A 20,341-nucleotide genomic window follows, 5' to 3' on the forward strand; every position below is an offset into this window, starting at 1 on the left:
TAAACTTTTAATAATTTAACTTTTGCTACATTAAATGACATTTTAAATGAACCACATGTACACAAGAACATGGAAATGGTCCACTGGTTATTTTGGCCGTATACTGTAGAAACTACCCGGTAACATAATGTACCCCACGAAATCATTTTCATTTACAGTAAAATATTTAAAATCAGTGTGTACAATTGAAATCGTTTTAATGTAAAACAAATGATAACATTTCCCAGACTCTCAGTGTTTCTTTTTTTTTTTTAAATTAAATAATAGTTGAGTTTGTTTGATTGGAGTCCAGGAAATGTTTCTACAAAGATGGCGCATAAAACTACAAACATGGCTGCTGTAGACAGTTTTGGTCATTGCTCTGAATCTGCTCCAGCGCCTCTCCACCGTGTTCCATCCCGTCATCCTCCTCCTCCTCTTCTCTTTCCCTCTGCCCTTCAGCGGTGGTTATTGACATTGCAGCCTGACAACCCTCGTCAGTCCTCCTCCCCTCCTCCTCCTCCTCCTCCTCCTCCTCTCCCTCCTCCTCCTCCTCTTCTTCTTCCTCCTCTTCCTCCTCCTCCTCCTCCTCCTCCTCGTCTTCCTCCTCCTCCCCGTGTGTTTCCGCCTGCTCTTGGCTGCTCTTGGAGCTACAGTCCTTCTCTCTGTCATCTCCACCAGTCCCCGTCTGTTTTGGCTTTCTCATAAACCTCCTCCCGCCATCCTCTCCATCCTTCTCCTCGGCCATCTGTACTCCTGCCCCCTCGTCTTCCTCTGCCTCTCCAGCGGCCCCCTCGCCTCCTGTCCCGTTCCCTGCTGCAGGACATTTGTGATCTCTGTAATAGCTCTGTCTGGTGAATCCCTTGTTGCAGGTGGAGCATCTGAAGCGGTAGTTATCCGTGTGGGACTGCTGATGCTCGAGCATGTGAGCCCTGCGGCTGAACGCCTTCTGACAAAATAGACACTTGTAGGGCTTGATACCTGGAGGAGAAACAGGCGTTTAAAAGAATCATTTTAGTAAAGACGTTTGTGGAATTGAAGCTGCTCTGGAGGTAGAAGCTGGCTATTCCTATTCCTATCACTTTGTTTAATGTCTCGGCCCTGCAAATATTCTCTTTGCAGGATTAGGAGTCAAGTCTCAAATAGCAACATCTCCATATCTGGGTCACTACCGATGTCTAATCTAGTGGGTCTGCTCACTGACTTTTATATAAATAGATTTAGCTATTCTGCTAACAGACCGGCCGTTTACGAGATAAATCATGTGGGAAAGGACGTAGAAATGTATTTTTGTAGGCCAACCCAGAAGTTAGCATCGTCCTGGTTCCCTCGACTAAAAGCCACTTGGATTTTTCCAATGGATTTTGTATTATCACAGAAAATAAGCTCCGTGGCAAACAAAAGTTTATGATACTTGCCGGTTTTGTTCAGCAAAAAAAATCTTCACAAATGGACACTACGTTTTTTTTTTTTTTTTTAAGCAAACACCAGAAATAAAGGCTGTAAAAACATTAGGCTGTAAACAAACTACGTTACTTCTTCACCACCACTAAGCTACACTACAGTTTGAAAAAACTATGATTGTGAAATACTATAAATCGATCTACATGTTGGAAAGTTTGAAGTGAAATAGCTTAAACAACTGGAAGCTGTGAATGCTGACTAGCCGGTAGGTGAGTGTCTGTGTTTGGTGTAACGTCACCGACAACCTCTGTGGTCTCATTTAGCCACTTGTTAGAAATCGTCTTTATCAAGACACGTAAAAATGCTAATTATCACGAATAATAAGAAGAACTGCCAACGGGATCATTCACTCACCAGAGTGTGACAGAATGTGGGCTTTCAGTTTGTCCGGTCTGTTGAATTCTTTGGTGCAGCCTACGTGTGTCCTGATGAAAAAATAAGTTGGCATAAAATTAAGTTAAATCATTTATGAGAGAGAAAAAAAAAAAAAGAGGGACGGCAAAGGAGGAAAAGCAAAGAAGGTTAGATGTGAGAAAAGTTGAAAACAAATGAAAGAATCAAGTAGGGAAGATGGGAAGGATGAGGTAACTAAAAAGGGACTGACTATCGGAGAGCCTCACCTGAAGGGACACTTGTACTTCTTGAAGGGTTCGTGGATGAGCATGTGTCGCTTCACTTTGTCCTTCCTGTTGAACGTCGCCTCACAGAGGGAGCATTTGTATGGCTTTTCACCTGCGAAAGGAATCCGATTCAGTCTCAAACCTTTATTTGGATCAATGACGTGTACAGTGATCACTTTCATACAAATGGTGGCAAACGTAACGATATCAATTCAGCGGCAACATGTTAGCCAACTTAGATCAAGTGATTAAACTAGAAGCCCGGATATTTACTCAGACATTATTAAGGTATTGTTAAACATTTCCTTAAAAGTTCAGTGTGTGAGATCTTTTTTTTTTTTTATATATATATTCATTTATTGTGTGTTTTTGTTTCCTCAGAATGAGCTCTTTATGTCGACATAAATGCACCGAATGGAAGATGAACAAGAAGAAAGCAGAGGAATATCATTTATGTCGTGACAAACAAAGGATCAAACTAATGATTTAACACGAGAAAAAGTAAGGGAGCGCAAATCCTTCGGTCACCAAGTCTCTCCGAGTGGAGGGGTGAGCCGAGGGATATTTAGTTGGTTGCGATCTGCAATCTCTTTATTCAGCTAAATCCTACAAAGTGATATTTCTATACTTCTTCTGGTGTGATAGAAATAAAGAGCAGAACTGGCTTCCAAAAATACTGATACCTGCAGAAACTCACACATCATCAACAGAGAATCTCCAGCAATGAGACCCCAAAAATATTAACACGTGATTCTTATTATGATTCTTACTTATACACTAAGACAATGCACAGCTGTCTAGTGGCTCAAAGTCCTCGTGTGTTATGAGAAGTCCTTCGTACCTGAGTGAATGCGTGTGTGCAGTTTGAGGTAGTGCTCTGTCTTGAAAGCCTTCTTGCAGATCTGACACTTGAACCTCCCCCCGATGCCGTGAGTGGGGAGGTGGCGTCTGAAATACCGTTCACATGGGAAAACCTGATGGCCAAGAGAGAGGAGATCTGAAAACCAGATTCACTTCCAGAGTCCAAATGTCACTGCAATAGTCGCTAACCATGATACCTCCAGATGTGTACAGTTCATGCGTGATCACATGAATGTGTGTGTGTGTGGTACCTTTTGACAGTGTGGGCAGGGGAAGCTGTGTGAGGCGGTCAGCAGATGTTGTTCCAGTGCCTCCTGGGTGGAATATCTGCTTTGACACTTCACACACCTGAGTTGAAACACAAGGAAAAAAGTGGTGGTGTGTGTTCAGGATAAGAATGACCGGCTACCGTAGCATACCTGTCATACCAGACAGGCAAGAACATAAAATGAGCTCCAAGCGCAGCCTGGAGGAGGATCGCCACCACAAGTCCATGTTCAGCTTGACTTACATATACAGTTGAAACTGCACCTGTTGGGACTTTTCCTGCTGCCAAACTCTCTAAAGAATGAGGTTGCCGCTGCTCTATATTTTTACTGTTAACAAATCCCATGGACCAAAAGACCAAATCTAATAATGTGTTAGTCTGTCTCTCAATATATTCCAACTTCCCTGCCCTATCTGTGGCCCTTTCATTCTTACTGAAGATGTCGATCTCTATAAATGGCTGCTAAAATATAAGACTTAATCTATGAGAGCTGCTGTCTCTCACCCATATTTTGGGTCATTTCAGACCATTTCAGCTGACCCAGGGATCCAAGTGTTCAGCCCTCTGTTCTGCTATAGCTAATATGCAATCTATACACGAGGGCGCGTCATTGAGCTGACCTGTAGACGGTGGTTTCTTTGCGTGTGTTCTGTTGCGGGCAGAAGCAGTGGGAGTACTGGTGGACTCCCAGTTCGAACAGCGAGGGGAACACCTTGCTGCAGAGGTGGCAGCGGTAGGTCAGCTGCTCCTGGTGCGTCCTGATGTGCTCCAGGAACTGATCCAACTTCTGGAAGGTCTGGGAGCAGGACTTCAACACGCACTTATAAACCTGCAGGGAAGTGAGCACGGCCATTAACTTCGACTCGAATGTGTCGTTACTTTGATGCATCTTCGTCAGTCAATGGTCAGGTTTAAGCATGACGACACCCCCCACATGCAGCGTACCTTCCCGTGAACTCACCTGCTCCCCTTTGTGCTGGGTCAGGTGGGACTTGAGCTGGAAGTAGGTCTTGAACTTGCAGGCGCAGAACTGGCACTGGTAGGAGCTGTCTATCACAACGATCTGTTTGGTCTGAGCTTGGCACTGTTGGCTCTGGTTGGACTGCATCTGCACCTGAGGATGCCCGTTCTGTGAGGCTTCCCCCCGGCTGACCTCCGGGTCAGCCTGAGCCTCGGTCGCGCTCTCCTCCAACTCCCCTGGAGCTTCTGCAATCAAGAGTTGTATTTGCTCACTAAATTCACTGCTTGGATCTGTGGCTGCTATTACTTTTTAGGGTTTTTTAAAAAAAAAGTACAAGAACAGCTAAATAAAATACAAAATGAAATTTGAAACTTTAAAACGTGTGTTGCATTTTACTCCTTGTACAATGTCATCATTATAATTTACATTTGCTGCATAAATGTGCTGTTGTATTAACCTGATGTTACCTGTTTGAGCTGCCTCTTCTTCTTCTTGTGTTTGACTATCCTGCTGCTGTGATCCCTCCTCCTCCGGGTCACCTTGTTGCGGCTGCTGGTCGCCGCCCCCCTCCTCCTCATTGGATGACACTGGGACCACCTTTACTGTGATCGGTAATCTTGACACCGTGCTGGCTACACCCATAGGCCACACCTTTAAGGCAAAGACAGTTGTTGTTACTGTCAATGAATAATCGAAGGAAGTGCTTTATGAAACATTTTCCATTCAGTTTTACAGCAAACCAACTTTTGCACAAAACTCCACAAACAACAATCCCAGCCAGTAGCTGTTTCAGTGAACGGCTTTTAAAGGTATTTTTAAACCTGGGCCCTATTTTATATACACATTTTGGACACATCAAACAACGAGTTACAATGGCTGAAATGTAAATCCATCAGGGCGAGTGTTTGTTTTCGCCACTGACGGGCTGAGATTGTTATTTCAAGTGTCTGACAACATACTGCAAAGTATCCCAACAGAGATGGACCTGTAAGATCCTTTTTGTTTAACCAGAAACAGCCAGTATATCGCTTGCTTCAATGTCACCAGACGACATTGGCAAAAACAGTAATTTTATGCAGGAGTTGCTGGTCTACTTTCTGTCTCAGTCACTTAGGGTTTGGTGATATTGTATGACTTTGGCAGTTTTAAAGCGTTAGTTCAGATCCAACATGATATTTGTGGAACACACAATACAAGAAAAATAATGATTGAGATAGCAGTGGACCAGCCTCTCCTGCAAGGTAAAATTTGTCAGTGGAGTCTGGTGGGTTTGAATAGCACAATACAACAACAATAAAGCTCTTCCTGGTTAAACAAAACTGATCTTACAGTATTTCTGTAGGAATTCTTTAAGTACTGTTGTCAGACACTTGAAATAATCAGGGCTTTGTGAAGAGTCACTTAGCAAATTACTAAGCCAGTGTTGAGCTAGTGTCCTGAAATTTAAGATGAATAGTTTTTTTGTTTGTTAGACTTTTTGTACGCTTGACTTTATCCATACTGGAGTGTGTTTGACATCAACCACACTGTTTGTAATGACTACTGAGGATGTTCTGGTGTGGAGAATGCAGGCTTTTAAAACAGATTCACGTCAGCGAGTACAATCACAAACTATTCAGAACCTTGTGTGTCTGCATGTGTTTCTTCACGTTGGACTTTTGGGCAAAGGCTCGGCCGCAGACGATGCACTGAAACGGCTTCTCTCCTGTGTGACTGTGGGAAGAAAAGAAGTTAGAGGTCATGACTGGAGGGGGAAATGAGTCATGTTTTCTTCTTCATCTGTCTTTTTAAAATGGCTACAGTCCACCATCCTGGCCAGTCACTTACCTTCTAATGTGCTGCTGAAGATCAAAGTTTTTGGAGAAGATTTTGTCACAGAAATTGCACTTCAGCCGTGGACCTTTTCCTTTTAGCTGCTCTGCTGAGGAGTAAAATGCAGAGAATGAATATTATATATCCTACGATCATCGTTATACAATCCACATCCATGTGTTCATGTGCAGTGTCATTACTTAATGATAATAACCTTATACGTTTTATAGGGGATCAATCCACACCCCTTTAATGCAGTTCTCCTGCACAAACTGTGCAGCTCAATCATTTTAAAAACAGATATATTGCACATATTTTTCACGATTTTATTTTTCTTATTCTGCGTATTGTAAATATCTCATTGTACATTCTTAGATTTTACATTTCTGTTTCTTATTTATGCACCAATATACCAATGCAAATTCCTTGTAATGTGGAAAATTGCTAATAAACCTGATTCTGATTCTAGCATTCAGCTCTCAGAAGTCAGCATGAACGTGTTATCCCTATTGCTGTGGCGCTAACAGCAGTAGTATTTGATCTGAAAAATGAGATGTGTGCTTTCTGTGATCTAAACAGTGTTTCACATACATACCTGTGGCTCCATCTGGGCATTTTTTGTTATTCCGTGGTCGTTTGGGGATGATCACCTTTTCAAAGTCACCCAGCTCTGTCAGGTTGGTGGTGATGCTGCAGATCTTTGTTTTGGTGCCCTGCTTACCGGGGCTGTAGACCGGAGGGGTGGTGAATGACTGGCTCTCCACGCACTGACTGGGCACCTGAGGGAGACACACTAACGTTGTCATCATGCAACTACATTCCTTATCTTATCACGTCATTTGGGGATTTTTAAAGTCTTTCTTCCTTCAGCCATCACAGCCTGGAGGGTCTGGAATTAAATGATGCACGACATATCTAATACTATATAATAATGGTAACCAAACAGCAAGCTTTACTCACTTGTACAGGATGGAAAGGCTGCAGACCCAGGGTGTGGATCTCTGCACCACCACCCCCAGCCATGTGGGGCAGCGTGCTGTACACCTGGACCACTGAGTTGCTGTGGCTCGCTGGGACCTGTGAGGAGAGTGGCTGCTGGGCGGGCTGTCCAGCTGGCAGAGGGTGGGCCGGTGTCTGGCTAGAGGGCAGGGGGTGGGAGGACTGCTGCTGCTGCTGCTGCTGCTGCTGCTGCTGCTGATGCTGCTGGTGGTGATGATGATGGTGATGGTGGTGGTGATGGTGTTGCAGGTAAGATACACCAGCTGTGTGCATGCTCAGGTTACTCTGCAAAGCAAAGAAGGAAGCAGACAGATTTGATAATAGTGCAGCAAAAGGTTATTATTTTATTTACACTCAATCTGGACATTACCAGCTGTCACATATTAGCTCTGACTCATCTCACTCTTCAGGGGATTTTGGTGACTTTAAATAGAAAGCACAACACACGTAGCCTGCCTGGCAAGAATGCTAAAGTGACGGGAGGCAAACTGTGCTGCCGTACCTGTATAGGTGTCTGCATGGCTGCCATTGGCTGGTCGATGGAGGTGAAGGCTGAGATAGCAGACATGAGAACATCATCACTGACCAGCACGTTGCCCTGGACCAGAGTGTGTGTCAGCGGGGAGGGAGGGACTGTGATGTAGGTGGATACCTGATGCATATGTGGGGAATAATTCACAAATATATGAGTTGCTTTTGCAGTCTTGGCTCAGGAAAAAAAAAAACACACATAAGTGAGTAACAGTGCATGATTGAAGAATAATTCTTACCTACTTTGATAAATACTGTCATCACAATTGTAACTAATAAATATGTGTCATAGTCTCAGGAGACAAATTGAATGTTGCTGCATCATTTTACGGATACATCTACAAAGTATGACCTAATCTACTATCAAACTTAGACAATGCATCATTCACCTACATAAAAGAAACCCTCACTGTCCTCACCTGTCTGTTGGCAGGAGTCTGTGGTCCAGAGCTGATGGACGGGACGGATGTGTAGGCGTTGGTGGAGGCCAAGGACACTGTGGACAGTGAAGGCGCACTAGACTGACACTGCTCCCTCTTGTGCGTCATGAACGCTGGCAGAGAATTGAACTGTTTCTTACACTTCCCGCACAGGAACACGTCCTCGTCGTCTGCAGGAAGGACGAAACATGTGATGATGCATTTTAGATTTCAAGAATTGGTAAAAGTGGTTTGTTTGGAATAATTCGAAGAAAAATCAGGTCACTATCTTGAGCAGAAAAAAAAGTCTCCCAGACTGTATCATCACAACATGATGGTGCAGAAACAACCACTCAGTGAGCACCTCATAACAGTGTGACTGCTACTGTTGGGTTGGAGAGCGTACAAGACCTCATGCAATCCTGAACCCTTAAATTACTTCGCAGCGGTTTAGTCAAAGTGTCGGCGACGGGAACTTTCTCAAAGACAAAACGGACAGAAGTCACAGACGTGAGGGGCAGCACTTGATGTTCAGCACCTCCTGATTATACAGCCAGTTGTTTTTTTTTTTTGTTGCTCCTTGTCACCTATAATCTCCATCAGTAAAACACGATAATAACACTGCCTGTTTCACCTAATCAAAGTAAATGTGTTCCTTTTTCTTAACATGTATATTCACATTAAACTGATCCTGCCGTTCTGGCTTGGTGGCTTTCTACTCTGTGGATCTACTTGGCTACAGTCAGCCCAGACACTCTTCTAACTGTATTCTGTTTGCTTTGTAATCACTCCACTGCCCTGTTCGCTGTACGTACCCATGGACTGGATAGCGGACGTCCCAGAGACATTCTGGTTGTTTGGGTCAGGAACCCCGCCTTGGCCATCCAGCAGGGACTGGACCGCCAACACTGTCTGGTTGTCCATGCCTGAAGAGGAAGAAGAGGAGGAGGAGGAGGGTGGAGTAACATGCTGCGAAGCTCCACTGTATTCTGGGTACTTGGTGGCTGTGTTTTTCACTTAAATCTGAAAATGACAGTCTGCTAAACCTCCAGATGTGAAAATGGTGCATGTTTTAAATCGAGATTCTGACTGAGTGTTTCTGTATTTACTCTGTGATCATAATGATCAACACCTCAGGAGGATTAGTACAACAGCAACACACACATAGCAGTGATGCAGTGTGTTTGCAAAAGGGCCTGCAGCAAAGAAATGTCTGAGGAGCAAGAGGGGACATGTTATGTTATTGCCTGTGTACAACAGGGTGAGAACAACTCACAGACACAAACTGGCCACGAAGTCTGCACAAGAATCAATGTGTCTGTTTGTTTACAGTCATAGTCATTCTCCCCTCTGTGGCATGTTTTGATTGTTATAGCACAAACAAGACGCATTTGCATTGTTTTATACAGAGTTTTCTGCACGTTGAAACGGCCCTGGTATATCGACACTGTTTGAAAAACACATTAAGTGTCATTCGAGTTGTAGTTACGTGGTTATTATGAAATTATTCCTACCTTCAAGCACTTCAAATATTGCCTGCGCCATCTTGTAGCTCTTCTGCTGCGCGATAGGCGCTCGTTCGGCAGGGGCTGCCTGTTGAGCTGCGCAACGTTCACACGGTGGGAAAGTCCACAGAAAACAACAAAACCAACACATTAGAGTCACACATGTGCTTAATTAATAGTCATGGTGGACTGAAAGGGTGTAAAACATATGCATCCACTGGAAGCACAGCTTGTTGTTTGTCTGAGAACATCAAAACATTACGATTAAGTATTTTGTTGCTCAAAAATATGTTCTCATGCGACACAAAATTAAACTGAGGTAGTGACACGCTTCAGCTTTGAGTGTAACAATAACACAGGCTATGATGTTAATTTGTAATAATGTGAATACGCGAAATGAAGCCTAAGTATGGTGGGAAGTGAACGTGAAGCTGTTATTTCCGTGGGGCTTGAATGCGGCTCCGCATCGATGATTCTGCGATCGTTTAAATGACAGACCACCGTCTCCACCAATCAGAGGCCTCATATCCCGCCCTGCGGAAAGTACAGCTTTTCGACCAATGGCAGCCGCCGGATTCGTACACGTGCCGGTTTCGCGGCAAAAAAGATTTCGCGCGAAAACCGTCCGATCCTTGTTTAGATGTAGATCAGCTGGGACAATAACAACAATAACAGGCGATAACGGGGTCGAGACGGCGCTTTTATAGATGGACCGCGCCCGGAGTGAGCCACCGAGGGACCGGCGGCCGCTCTGTTAAAGGACGCGTGTGTATTTCACCGCTTTATTTCCTTACATTTCCAGTTTTGTCGGACTGCTTCCTGCGTGCCCCAACAAAACGAGGGGGTTGAAGAATTGCGGCTAATAACTTAGCTAGCATGCTAATCTGCCCTATATTACGATATCCTCGTATACACCGCCGAACTAGCCGCCGCTTCCCCGCACACACTCTCCAAGATGCTCATGAGTTGTGGCGATGCCCTTTTTGCAGTGTAGGTATTTTATTCCGGTAGCTTCCTCCAGGAGTGGTGCTATAAAGTTTTAGTAGCCGATTAACTACGCTTCGTTTTAGGTCTGAGGGGGAAATAATATCGTTTTGTGCGCTTTAACTGGTAGTTTTGCGGCTGCACGGGGTTGTTTGTTAACTTCTGCCGGTCTTTGTTGAGGGGGAGTTAAGCTAGCTGGTTAGCAGGCTCGGTAGCTGTGTCAGGGGCAGTGTGGCCAGGCCTCGCGGCTCTACTGTACTGACAGGAGAGATGAAAACAAAAGATTAGCTTGCTCCCTTAGCTAGCTCGCTAACCTACTGCTGGTTGTCACCGCCGCGGCCAAAGTCTCCTCTTTCCTCGATAACGTATCATCTCCCGAGTTTGTGCGCATTTAGCAATATCATTTTAATTTGCCAAATTTCCTGTTTGGCAGAAAAAATCCTGTCTTGCTGTTTCACCACCAGCAGTTAGCTTGTGTTGGTATCATTTATGTGTGAGTGATGGTGTTGGTTATAATGTATTTATAGCAGCTTCTAGTTTGTTAACAGCAAGATGGAGACTAGAAGAAGAGGATGTTTTTAAAGAAATGTGCAGGCAGACTTTGACCAGGCTTCACCATTGTACCTTAATGTCAGCACACACAAGTGGGTGTTGAGAGTCAGCAGCATCTTAGCTTGTGACACCCCTCAAAAGTCCAGTGAAGGGGGAACCGGTGACGCACTGGCCATGTCAGAGACCCTGATAACGGGGCAGACATCAGAGGATCTGTTGGCTGACTTTGAGACTTTGCTGAACTCTGGGAGCATTGACCTGGGCCAGGACCACCAGATAGTGATCATCACCAGCCCCAGCAATGAGGGACTCCACCCGGCAGCCGCCCCCACCAGCACGGGGGAAATCCTGCTGTTTGCCACTCCGCAGGGCCCCGCTGACGTGGGGATCCAGGACAAGAGGCGACCGGCTCTGGGAAGACCGCCGGTGAGGAGACAGTGGGGGGGGGGGGTAGAGAGGGAAAGTGAAAGAGAGATGGGGGAAGTGGTCAGCTGAGGAGCTCTCCTTTAACATGTGATGTCGAAATGTTTACCTGAACCTGCTTCTGCCTGCGTAGCAAAGCTGTACACATCCACCCACCTGTTGCTTACAGATGTGTCAGTATAAGTTGTAATAACTGTAATGATTGTATTAACATGCATGAACATAATTATGACGGCGTATTTTCGACAGTGTCTGTGTTTCTGTCTAAAACTGTTTGTAATTCTGCAGGTAAAGAGGAAGTTGGACCTTGATAGTGACCATCAGTATGTCAGCACCACTCGACCGTCCATAGGCCAAGCACCTCCCTCCACACCTGCCCCTCCCAGAGGTACACACACACACACACACACACACACACACACACACACACACACAAAGCTTATTCTGCTGAGTTTTTCCTCATTGTTACCCAAAAGTCACAGCAGAAGCAACACGTCAGCATGATACTCTGACCTTTGCTGCAGCCGCCATTGTCCTAAAAGCAGCTGTCCCTTTATCAGCACTGACAACAGCCTGCCAACCAAGTCTTTGTCCTCACCATGACGACTAATGTCAGAAATAATTACAACTATTGGTCTGTTCCAGCAGACAACAGAGCATTATCATGTATTAATTCATTAATGTTTTCTTCCCCTTCCTATTGATCTTGATCAGTAGTTTTGGTTGGAGCTTTGAATGGTTGTTTACAGGTGTCACGCTTCATTACATGCAAAACAAGCCATAAAGGAAACAGACTTGACTTGTAAAAGACCGAATCAAATTCATGTCATATGTCTTTTCAGTTGGGATGAATGCCAGGCATGATCTAACAAGGAGTGCAAACATTAACTTGAGCCTTAAAACGGACAAATTCTCCCTTGAAAGTGAAAGTGGAACCGAATAGCTCAGGAACATTTTAATAGATGCATTAAAGGAGCTATTTGTTAGTATTTAGTTCTTTAACTAATAATAAGTGGTGTTATTTGATTATTCTAGGTGTTCGCTATATTTAGATTAGATTTTGATCCTGTTGTATTTTCTTCTGCTAGTTATTTGCTTACTTATTTTCTCATTAAGGATATTCGTATTTTGAGTAACTGGTATTTTGTTATGCTTTTGTTTCGTTTGTTGTTTTGTTGGGTGACACCATGGGTACCTGATGTTATACAAGGACCAGAATGCACCTGGGTGGGCCTGTGGATTTTTGCCTGCGAAAGAGAGGCACCAGGAACCGTGATTTCTTTGTTCTGCTTGCTTTGTCTTTGGAGAAAATAAACCATAAGAACCCCCCCCCCCACACACACACACACACACAAAGTTTGATTAGATTTTTGGACATTTGTATTTAGCTGGAATCCCCTGTTAGGCAGGACGTGCATAGAATCAAGAGTGGTGTGGTACCAGTGTGGTAAAAAGAAAGAAATTGCAAACCTCCTTCTCTTTCTTTCCAGTTCCTCGAACCACGACGGAGAAGTCACGCTATGACACCTCGTTGAATCTGACCACCAAGCGCTTTCTGAACCTTTTGTCCCAGTCGGCCGACGGCGTGGTGGACCTGAACTGGGCCTCGCAGGTCCTGGATGTCCAGAAGAGACGCATCTATGACATAACCAATGTCCTGGAGGGAATCCAGCTCATCTCCAAGAAATCCAAGAACAACATCCAGTGGCTGTGAGTACAAAAAAAAAAGCCATGAATGTTCCCTAAGTAGGATGGGCCCCATTTAAAAGTGTCTGGTTTGTGTGTTTGGAGTCCATAAACTCTCTCTCTTAGTCTCTCAGCGTTTCTGTGCTGTGTTCCCCTGCAGTGGTAATCGAGTAGATGCCGCGTTGGTGTCCCGCCATAAGGAGCTGCAGAGGGAGGTGTGTGACCTCACGGAGGCCGAGGAGCAGCTGGACGATCTCATTTCCAAATGCAACCTGCAGCTCCGACTGCTCACAGAGGAGCCACAGAACAAGAAATATCCTTCAAACAGGACCGTGGGCAGCTGCTCCCCAACTGCCACGCTCAGCAAATAAATGTAAAATAAGATGTTGCATTCAAAATTCAAGCTTCAAAATGTTATTGTCATTCCGTATGTATACTTAGATGTATATAGGACATGTATGTATAAAAACAGGATGTACACAGTCAGCGTTCAGCTATCCAATGGATGAACAATGAGGGCATTGCAGCTGTATTGCATTCCTTAATGGTTGTGTTCATCACGTTGGGCTATGTGCGCTGCCAGGACTTAAGGAAGTCATTTGATTCTCCGGACCAGCTCGTCATGGTGATCAGAGCTCCGCCAGAGACCCAGATGCAAGTCTCAGAGCCCAGCAAGGTACAGGCCTTGAATGCTATTCAGCTTTTTTGAAGCGTGTTTATCTGGAGGTCTGACGGTGCACATTTGTCTGCGTCTCCCAGGGTTACCAGGTGTCGCTGAAGAGCACGCGGGGTCCAATCGACGTCTTCCTCTGCCCAGAAGATAGCTCCGGCGTCTGCAGCCCCGTGACGGGAAGCAGTCCCTCGAAACCCAGTGCTGATCCCTCCCTGGTCCCACCTCCCGCACAGCCCACAGACCAATCACAAGCCAGAACATCCACACCTGCCCTGGAAGTGGGTGTGTCATCGCCAGCATCCACATCGTCCACAGTGACGGCCGCCTCCCAGCAGGAGCCGTCATCACTGGTGTTAGGTGGTGACACAGGTGAGTGCTGACACTCGTTCGTGACTAAACATGCTTTTATCGGAATTCCTCAATTAACCCTTTAACGTCCTTACCAAGAAAAAAGCAATGAAAAAATTTATTCTTTATATATTTTATTTCCTTGGGGCACTAATTACAAAAATCAATATTTTTTTATGAACAATAAGATATAGTGAGTCAAAATGTGCTCTACCATATGGTTGAGCAGAAGGTTAAAGGGTTAAAAATGTTCAAAAAGTGAGACTCTTCCCAAAATCTTAAGATGTATCTGTAGAAAGTTGCGGGAACAACAAAATATATATGTCATTGCTTATTTCCAGTAGTGATTTTACATTTAGCATTACAGAAACTGTCCTGTTAAGTTTATGGAAGCTAGTTAGCCAGCTAGTTAGCCAGCTAGTTAGCCTGGCTTGCTGACATTGGCGCTTGTTCCCACTCTACCGTAGTTTTCATGTTATTTCAACTCGTGCTTGGTTATCACCAGCTCCTGCACCCTCAGTGTTCTGTTTGTCTCACATGACAAACTCCGGTGTTTGGCGCGGCAGTTAATGGTGAAACAAAGGGGATCTTACAGGTTTTTTTCTTACTAGTATCGTACTAGTAAATGTTAGTTGTGCCTGACTGGATAATCAGACTTGAGCTGATTGTTGCTCTGATGCCGTATCTCTGTACTGACGAAGAGGTTTTATCATCCAGGGAACTCAGAGACAGTAATATTATTATGTAGTGTCTGTGGCTGCCGTGGTCATGCAGTGGTTTATATTTCTGTGTGATTAGTTAATTGGTTTTTGACCAATTCACATTTGACTTTCTGTAACAGAATCCCTCCTGGGAGGCGACCCGTTTACCAGCCTCGGAGACATGCCCGATTTTGACCTCTCACCCCTGTCCTCCTCTGACTTCCTGAACGGAGAGGGCCTCTCTCTCCCATTGGAGGGTTTCATCAACCTGTCCCCCCCTCACAGCCACGACTACCACTTTGGACTGGAGGACCACGAAGGCATCAGTGAACTGTTTGACTGTGACTTTGGCGACCTATCACAAGTACTGGGGGACAGTTAGGTGAAAAAGGAGAGCAGGAGCATGTGGACTTTTCCTCTGTTCCCCGGGGCTTCAAAAGGATGGGAATCAACCTTTTATGGATGAATGTTCGTCAAAAACCCAGGCTTAATGTTTTAATTGTGAGGTGCGGGAAAATGTCTGTGTGATGATTGTCTGAGATCCCCAAAACACCACCCCAACTACAAAATCTCAAAAAAGCCCCCCCAAATTGTACAGCACATTACTAGCACTTATCTTTGGCCATTGAAACATTTTAGACCAAGACTTTAGCGCTAGAATAGCTATTTAAATTATTTATATGAATGTTATTTTGATATTTTGTACCAAGTGAGGTTTTTGTTGTTGTTGATAATGTTTTATCCAAGTGGATTGTGCAGGTGTTTGTGTGGCGCACGGACTCATAGGACTGGTTTCCTTTACACTGACCGGTTTACACGCTGCTTCTCACAATGCTGGTTTGTGTTTTTCTCAGCTGATGCGGCTTCAGCGAAACCAGAATGGTGAGAAGTGCAGATTCGGTGCTGGGCTGTCCAAAAGCATCTTAGAGCTCAGGTGCAGTTTCCCAACGACAGAGGTCATTATAAGCACAACAGTAAAGGCTTCTCCATCATAATTTGCTTCGTCTAAAACACTGGAATCCTGAAAGACTGGTCGGTCTGACATCTCTTCGTCTGACAGTGGCATTCAGAGTATTATTGCCCCCAACTTAAAGACTAGATTTGCACATGTTCCGCAGTCTCCCACAGCGGATTAATGAGATTTTGTCAGAATCGGCTTAACGTCCATTTTTAATTTCCCTCCAATCCCACAGACCAACAGACGTGCGCCTTCATCTTTACAAGGATGTACATATTCATGTGAAAAATGAACACAAGCATGAGCTAAGATGCTTTTGGGAAGCTTGACCCTCATCTTTCTTCAAATAAATGGTAGAATAATCACTTACCATGACATTTTTAGTATTTTTCCTCAAAAGGCACCTTTCCTTCGGTCCTCTGGAGAAACGTATGGCTTAACCGAACGGTGCTCGAAAGCAATTTTAGAAAGTCAAAAGGACAAAGGCAGAGACTCGACACTGAGTCAAATAATGTGAGGAGAAACAAACAATTCAAATCTGAAAGATCAGATTCGTCGGTGTGCTGGAAACCAGGTGACGGTAGTCTGCTGTAGTTATGCTAGCGTGTAAAAACTAATACTGAATACGTTATTCTCTATTAGTTAGCTAGGCGTTTAGCCATAGTCTCAGGTGTTCGGAGCAGAGCAAAGTCTTAAGTCGATGTTTTTTGATGCAAACGTGTGTGAAAGTGTAAATGTTTTAGATGCATTTCATGGGTGTTGTGTAGGTTGATGATTGGTTATTACAGGTTGCTTGAAGACGGTGTGTGTTTTTTTTTTTTTTTTTTTTTTTTTTTTCCATCCAACCTTTTCAGTCAAGGGGTCAAATGAGAAAAGTTCACCAGATGTCTGTAGATAAAAGCTCCCAAACGTGTTCGGCTGTTATTGTCATGTAGGGAAGCTCCCAGCCGGTCCTTTAGTTCAATAGGTCGTCACAAACCACACACTTACTTTACTGCATGTGAGGTTTGTGTCTCTTTATGGGTGAACTGAAGCACAGCTGCTGGCGTCAGTGTAGAGCAGTGATGACTTCAAGGAGGGGTTAAGTTAACTCTTGGTTCAAAACAGGGACGTCCTCTTATGGTATATGCACTTCGAATCAGTTCAGAAAGTTAATGTTCATGCCTTAAATCAATGACCTCTGCCATGTGAAGAGAGGTTCCTGGGTTCTCTTTATCTCAGCCCCGAAAAAAAATCAATTCCTTGTTGTTTTTCTGTTACAGTCACAAAAGGCTCCATCTTCACATAATACTACATGACTTTGTTCTTCAGAAACCACCTTATCTTTTTCCCCCCGTCGGTTGAAATAAGCAGCAATAACAAAGAAGTTTTCACATCATGTTCTCAGAGTATGAGATGACAAACTGTCCTGCGACGTGTTGAGTACTGTTGTAGTAAGAAGTGTCAGCTTCAAACTGTTTCTTCTTCTCCTTCTTCTTCTTCTTCTTCTAAGTTATGTAAGCTAACATGTTTTTGCATTCCTGAAGTACTGGGTTTTATTGTGTGCGCGGGTGCATGTGTGTGGTTAATACAAATTGTTTTGTTGAATTTGATATTTATTTTATAAAGAAAAAAAAAAAGGGTTTTAATAGAAAAAAATGGTACAAAATTTTGATTAATTTTTCTGGCAGGAAACCCGTACTTCACTGATAAATGTCTCCTATAGTGGAGAAATAGCCTTTTATTAGTAGCATGTTTATATTTCGCCGTGTCCCCCCCCCCCATAGAGAATATATGTCCCTGTCTTTCCTGTTGTGCATGTGCAACCTTTGCATTAGCTAACGATGCAGAGCAATGTCTGAGGAGTGATTAATGTAATGTGTCACATCAGTTTGGATGAGAGTTTTGACATCTCGATGTTGCAGGCAACACTGCTAATCTAAGGTTGCACATTTATCATCGTGTCTCCTTTGGGTGCCTCACGCCGTTAATGTGTGAAAACATCATACCCTACATCTTTCGTTTTAGTAAATGTTTTCCTTTTATCTACAGGGCTGCGGAAACCTTAATTCAAATAATTTCAAAAGCATCCAAAACGTTTTCAACATAGAGTGGCATCACAAGCCGCTAAGATGTTCACAAGGCTTCTTTTATAACCCGTGTAACCCTTTTGAATGTACCATATTTTCTGTCATATGTCATGTTATTAGCCTTTAACTCCCGTCGGCAGCTGAACTGAGCAGTTCATGTTGCCAGTCTTTGTGAAATTTGTGTTTTTAATGTTTGAGTTCTTTGCGGGACAAATGCAGTGCCTTGTTAAGGTCAAATATTAATCATCAATGAATATTCAAATCAGGATTTCTTTGTGTGTGTGCGGTCGTGCTGAAAGAATGCTTTCAGGTTTTTTGTTTTGGGGAGGGGGGGGGGAGAAAAAAGTTCAAGATAACATTTGCACCAGGGTTGAAATCAAATCACCTTCAGTTAAACCTGATAAACAGACTTCTGTGTAAGTGTCTTTGGGAATTGCAGGAATCTGAACATAAGGAGACAAGTATTTTTGTACAAAGGTGTCTTTTCCTGTGTTGAAGTCACAGTTTGACACACTGAGAGTGAGTTGACTCCAACGCTGACTCAGTCGCTGTTCAAAGTGCTTTTAAGGGAAACTTATCCAGCAACTTAACAATCAATTACACTTATTCAATCAGTTACACTTTTTTGTCGTTTGTTTGTTTAACAAATTTTATTTTTGTCGCTACATACTGGGTAAAAAGAAAAAAGGAAAAAAAAAAAGTACAGGTTTCTATTATGAATGGGCCCCAATATGCTCTTTTGTATCAAATTTTCTTTGACAAAAATAAAAGTTAACTATTTTGATTTGACCAATTTGCACCACGTCTTGTCTGTCTGTAACAAAATATGACACCGGAAATACAGTATTCTATTTTTCCATTTCTGGATGTTCTTATATTATCTTTAACAGGTAAACCAGCCAATCCGAAGAGATCTATGTTAAACGAATGTTAATGATCACATCTTTGTTTTATGTGTTATGGAAAACATGAACACGTTAAATACTTTGTGAATGAAATCAATTAAATGCATTTAGGTGGAGTTACACCATCTCATTTATTTTTATTTCCTCATCAGTGAAACAATACACATTTTAAAGACTTTACAAATAAGTGCATTTCACATAGCTCAAAAGAGCACTGTGGATATAAACCTTTCTCCAGGACAAATATAGGTTTAGTTTTTGTGATGGAGGAAATGTGCTACACCTCATCTTCCAATTACCATGATTAGAAAAATGACATAATAACATAAACATGACCAGAAAAAAAAATCATTTGAAGGTCAGTCACTCATTTTCTAGCCGTGTTCATGACATACAGGTAAATGTAATCTCACCTGAGCAGCTAGAGGGAGCCCTCTGAATTCTCCCTCAAGGGTGATTTTGGTGACGATTGGTAAAACATGATCTTGTGTTGTGCAAGACTTTCTGTTTTTGCTGTCGCACTCAATTGTTAAACATGATTATCACTGGAATGATTACAAGGAAAGAGGGAGTGTGCCATGTATAGGTGGATAGTCACTCTCTAGAGAAAGGTGTGCTCGGGGAGAATTACTCAACACAAGAAGCGTTTTCTGAGGAAGCTGTGTGTGTGTGACTGTGCTGAACATGCATGTTTCCTCCTGATGGCAGATGGCAACGTGTACAGTCCGTTTACCATCGTCTTTAATTCTCTGAATTGGTTTTACCAGTTAGAAAACCTGCATTTCGATACTGCATTAAAGCACGCTGGCTTTTACTCATAATGCATGAGGACTTCATTATAAGGACTTTTAGGGGAGTTTGTGCTGTACACAGTGGAATATGAATGCTGTCATATGTCATATCTTCAGTTGCAACACCTGCAGTTGTGAGCTCACAACAAAAACAAACATCTGAATAAACATCTGCTTTTCCTTTTCCAGAGAAAGGTGTGTGTCTAATACGTCAAATAACACACTGCTTCTCTAATACATGTGAAAAGTCAGTAAACTAAACATCTGCATGTTCGCTTAGTCTTTCTGAGCACGTTAGCATTTTGTGTGTGAGTGCAGCCCCACAGAGCCCCTTGGTCTTTTTTTAATCCTTAATTTGTAATTATTTTATAGATCAAAACCCAGGAACAGCAGCGTCACTCAAACAATGCTTTTCACATTGTTCTCTGACTGCTTTGCTTCTGGGAGGCAGCCCTTTATTTTTCAACATACAGGGTTTGTACAAGGTCTTGTTTTTTTGTTTTCGAGGTTTGGAAAAGGTTTGGATTCGAGGATGCTCCTTGTGCTGGTGTCTCATCGACATAATCACTCATGTAAACGCTTGTAAGCATTAAATAGTCCCGATCAAGTTAATATGATTAGCTGGTAAAATGAGCAAAATGACAAATACAGTGATTAGTGTAGGTATAAAGGAATTCTGCATGTTTCACATTCGCAGTTATGGTCACAATGTGATGATAAAGGCTTTGGGAGAATTTTTGGTTTGGTACCTTGAAAATGTCTGAAAAGTTCTTGAATTTTTCTCTTAAAAAGCCGTTAGAACCCTGTATGTCTTCCCCCAAAATAGAAGAGT

At 43.3% G+C, this 20,341-nt stretch overlaps 2 protein-coding genes across 2 annotated transcripts; one reads left to right on the forward strand and one right to left on the reverse strand.

Annotated features, from left to right (window-relative positions):
• Positions 1-3: 3 nt before the first annotated feature.
• On the reverse strand, positions 4-9,466 carry znf341 (zinc finger protein 341). Its single transcript, XM_070839834.1, has 16 exons — positions 9,429-9,466; positions 8,730-8,840; positions 7,915-8,105; positions 7,467-7,616; positions 6,926-7,249; positions 6,561-6,744; positions 5,981-6,074; positions 5,776-5,866; positions 4,621-4,804; positions 4,154-4,398; positions 3,813-4,021; positions 3,176-3,272; positions 2,905-3,037; positions 2,064-2,175; positions 1,798-1,868; positions 4-960 (listed from the first exon to the last, which is right to left on the reverse strand). Exons 1-16 carry the CDS (start codon positions 9,457-9,459, stop codon positions 323-325), a joined length of 2,865 nt encoding a protein of 954 aa, XP_070695935.1. The 5' UTR covers positions 9,460-9,466; the 3' UTR covers positions 4-322.
• A 1,663-nt stretch (positions 9,467-11,129) lies between these two features.
• e2f1 (E2F transcription factor 1) lies at positions 11,130-18,081 on the forward strand. Its single transcript, XM_070838817.1, has 7 exons — positions 11,130-11,381; positions 11,667-11,766; positions 12,869-13,088; positions 13,225-13,377; positions 13,626-13,740; positions 13,824-14,106; positions 14,927-18,081. The coding sequence occupies exons 1-7, from the start codon at positions 11,130-11,132 to the stop codon at positions 15,166-15,168; spliced, it is 1,365 nt and encodes a 454-aa protein (XP_070694918.1). The 3' UTR covers positions 15,169-18,081.
• The last annotated feature ends 2,260 nt before the right edge of the window (positions 18,082-20,341 follow it).

The sequence above is a fragment of the Pempheris klunzingeri genome, chromosome 11, assembly GCF_042242105.1.
Source record: "Pempheris klunzingeri isolate RE-2024b chromosome 11, fPemKlu1.hap1, whole genome shotgun sequence".
Lineage (NCBI taxonomy): Eukaryota > Metazoa > Chordata > Actinopteri > Acropomatiformes > Pempheridae > Pempheris > Pempheris klunzingeri.

Excerpts from the sequence above, each read along its gene's own strand:
- znf341 (XM_070839834.1), bottom strand. The coding sequence starts at position 9,459 with ATGGCGCAGGCAATATTTGAAGTGCTTGAAG. Across the intron at positions 6,745-6,925 it reads AGCCTTTCCATCCTGTACAA|GTGCCCAGTCAGTGCGTGGA; the intron begins GTGAGTAAAGCT and ends TGTCTCCCTCAG. Across the intron at positions 3,273-3,812 it reads AAAGAAACCACCGTCTACAG|GTGTGTGAAGTGTCAAAGCA; the intron begins GTCAGCTCAATG and ends GTTTCAACTCAG.
- e2f1 (XM_070838817.1), top strand. The coding sequence starts at position 11,130 with ATGTCAGAGACCCTGATAACGGGGCAGACATCAGAGGATCTGTTGGCT. Across the intron at positions 13,089-13,224 it reads AAGAACAACATCCAGTGGCT|TGGTAATCGAGTAGATGCCG; the intron begins GTGAGTACAAAA and ends GTTCCCCTGCAG. Across the intron at positions 13,741-13,823 it reads AAGTCTCAGAGCCCAGCAAG|GGTTACCAGGTGTCGCTGAA; the intron begins GTACAGGCCTTG and ends TGCGTCTCCCAG.